Source organism: Haliaeetus leucocephalus, unplaced genomic scaffold, assembly GCF_000737465.1.
Source record: "Haliaeetus leucocephalus isolate CR32 unplaced genomic scaffold, Haliaeetus_leucocephalus-4.0 Scaffold438, whole genome shotgun sequence".
Taxonomy (NCBI): domain Eukaryota; kingdom Metazoa; phylum Chordata; class Aves; order Accipitriformes; family Accipitridae; genus Haliaeetus; species Haliaeetus leucocephalus.
The window spans coordinates 6467-6969 of NW_010972874.1; the positions used below are offsets into that span (position 1 = coordinate 6467).

Genomic DNA, 503 nt, shown 5'->3' on the forward strand with positions numbered 1-503 from the left:
GCCGCCGGGGGTGCCAATGTCCCCGCCGTGTCCCCTCTGTCCCCAGCTACGTCCTGACGCTGATCACGGATGGGATGAGGAGCGTCCGCTCCTTCCACTTCGACAAGGCGGCCGCCAGCGTCCTCACCACCTGCGTAAGCCCCGGGGGGGTCGGGAAGATGGGGACCCCTGTGTGTGCCCCCCCAGCCAAGGGCTCTCCCCATCGTCCCCCCACTGTATCCGTGTCCCCCCCTTCCCTGGCAGATGGTGACGATGGAGCCGGGGTACCTGTTCCTGGGGTCGCGCCTGGGGAACTCCCTGCTGCTCAAGTACACCGAGAAGCTGCAGGAGACCCCCGCCAACGGGGGCAAGGAGGCGGCCGACAGGCAGGTGAGGTCACAGGGAACCCCAAACACCTTCCTGGGCCCCAAAACCTCAGTCACCAAGCCCCAGGGCCCCAAACCGGGTCCCCCCCCAGGTCTTCAGACCCCCTTCCCAGGTTCCAAACACCCATCCCAGTCCCA

General features: G+C 67.4%; 1 protein-coding gene across 1 annotated transcript in view; it reads left to right on the top strand.

Annotated features, from left to right (window-relative positions):
- Positions 1–503, top strand: part of CPSF1 (cleavage and polyadenylation specific factor 1, 160kDa) — a gene marked incomplete at both ends in the record, with an annotated part of 8157 nt that overhangs the window by 1414 nt on the left and 6240 nt on the right. The window contains 2 exons of the mRNA XM_010574427.1: positions 47–134; positions 244–369. Of these exons, the coding sequence (XP_010572729.1) occupies positions 47–134; positions 244–369 (214 nt within the window). The remainder of the gene's footprint in view (positions 1–46; positions 135–243; positions 370–503) is intronic.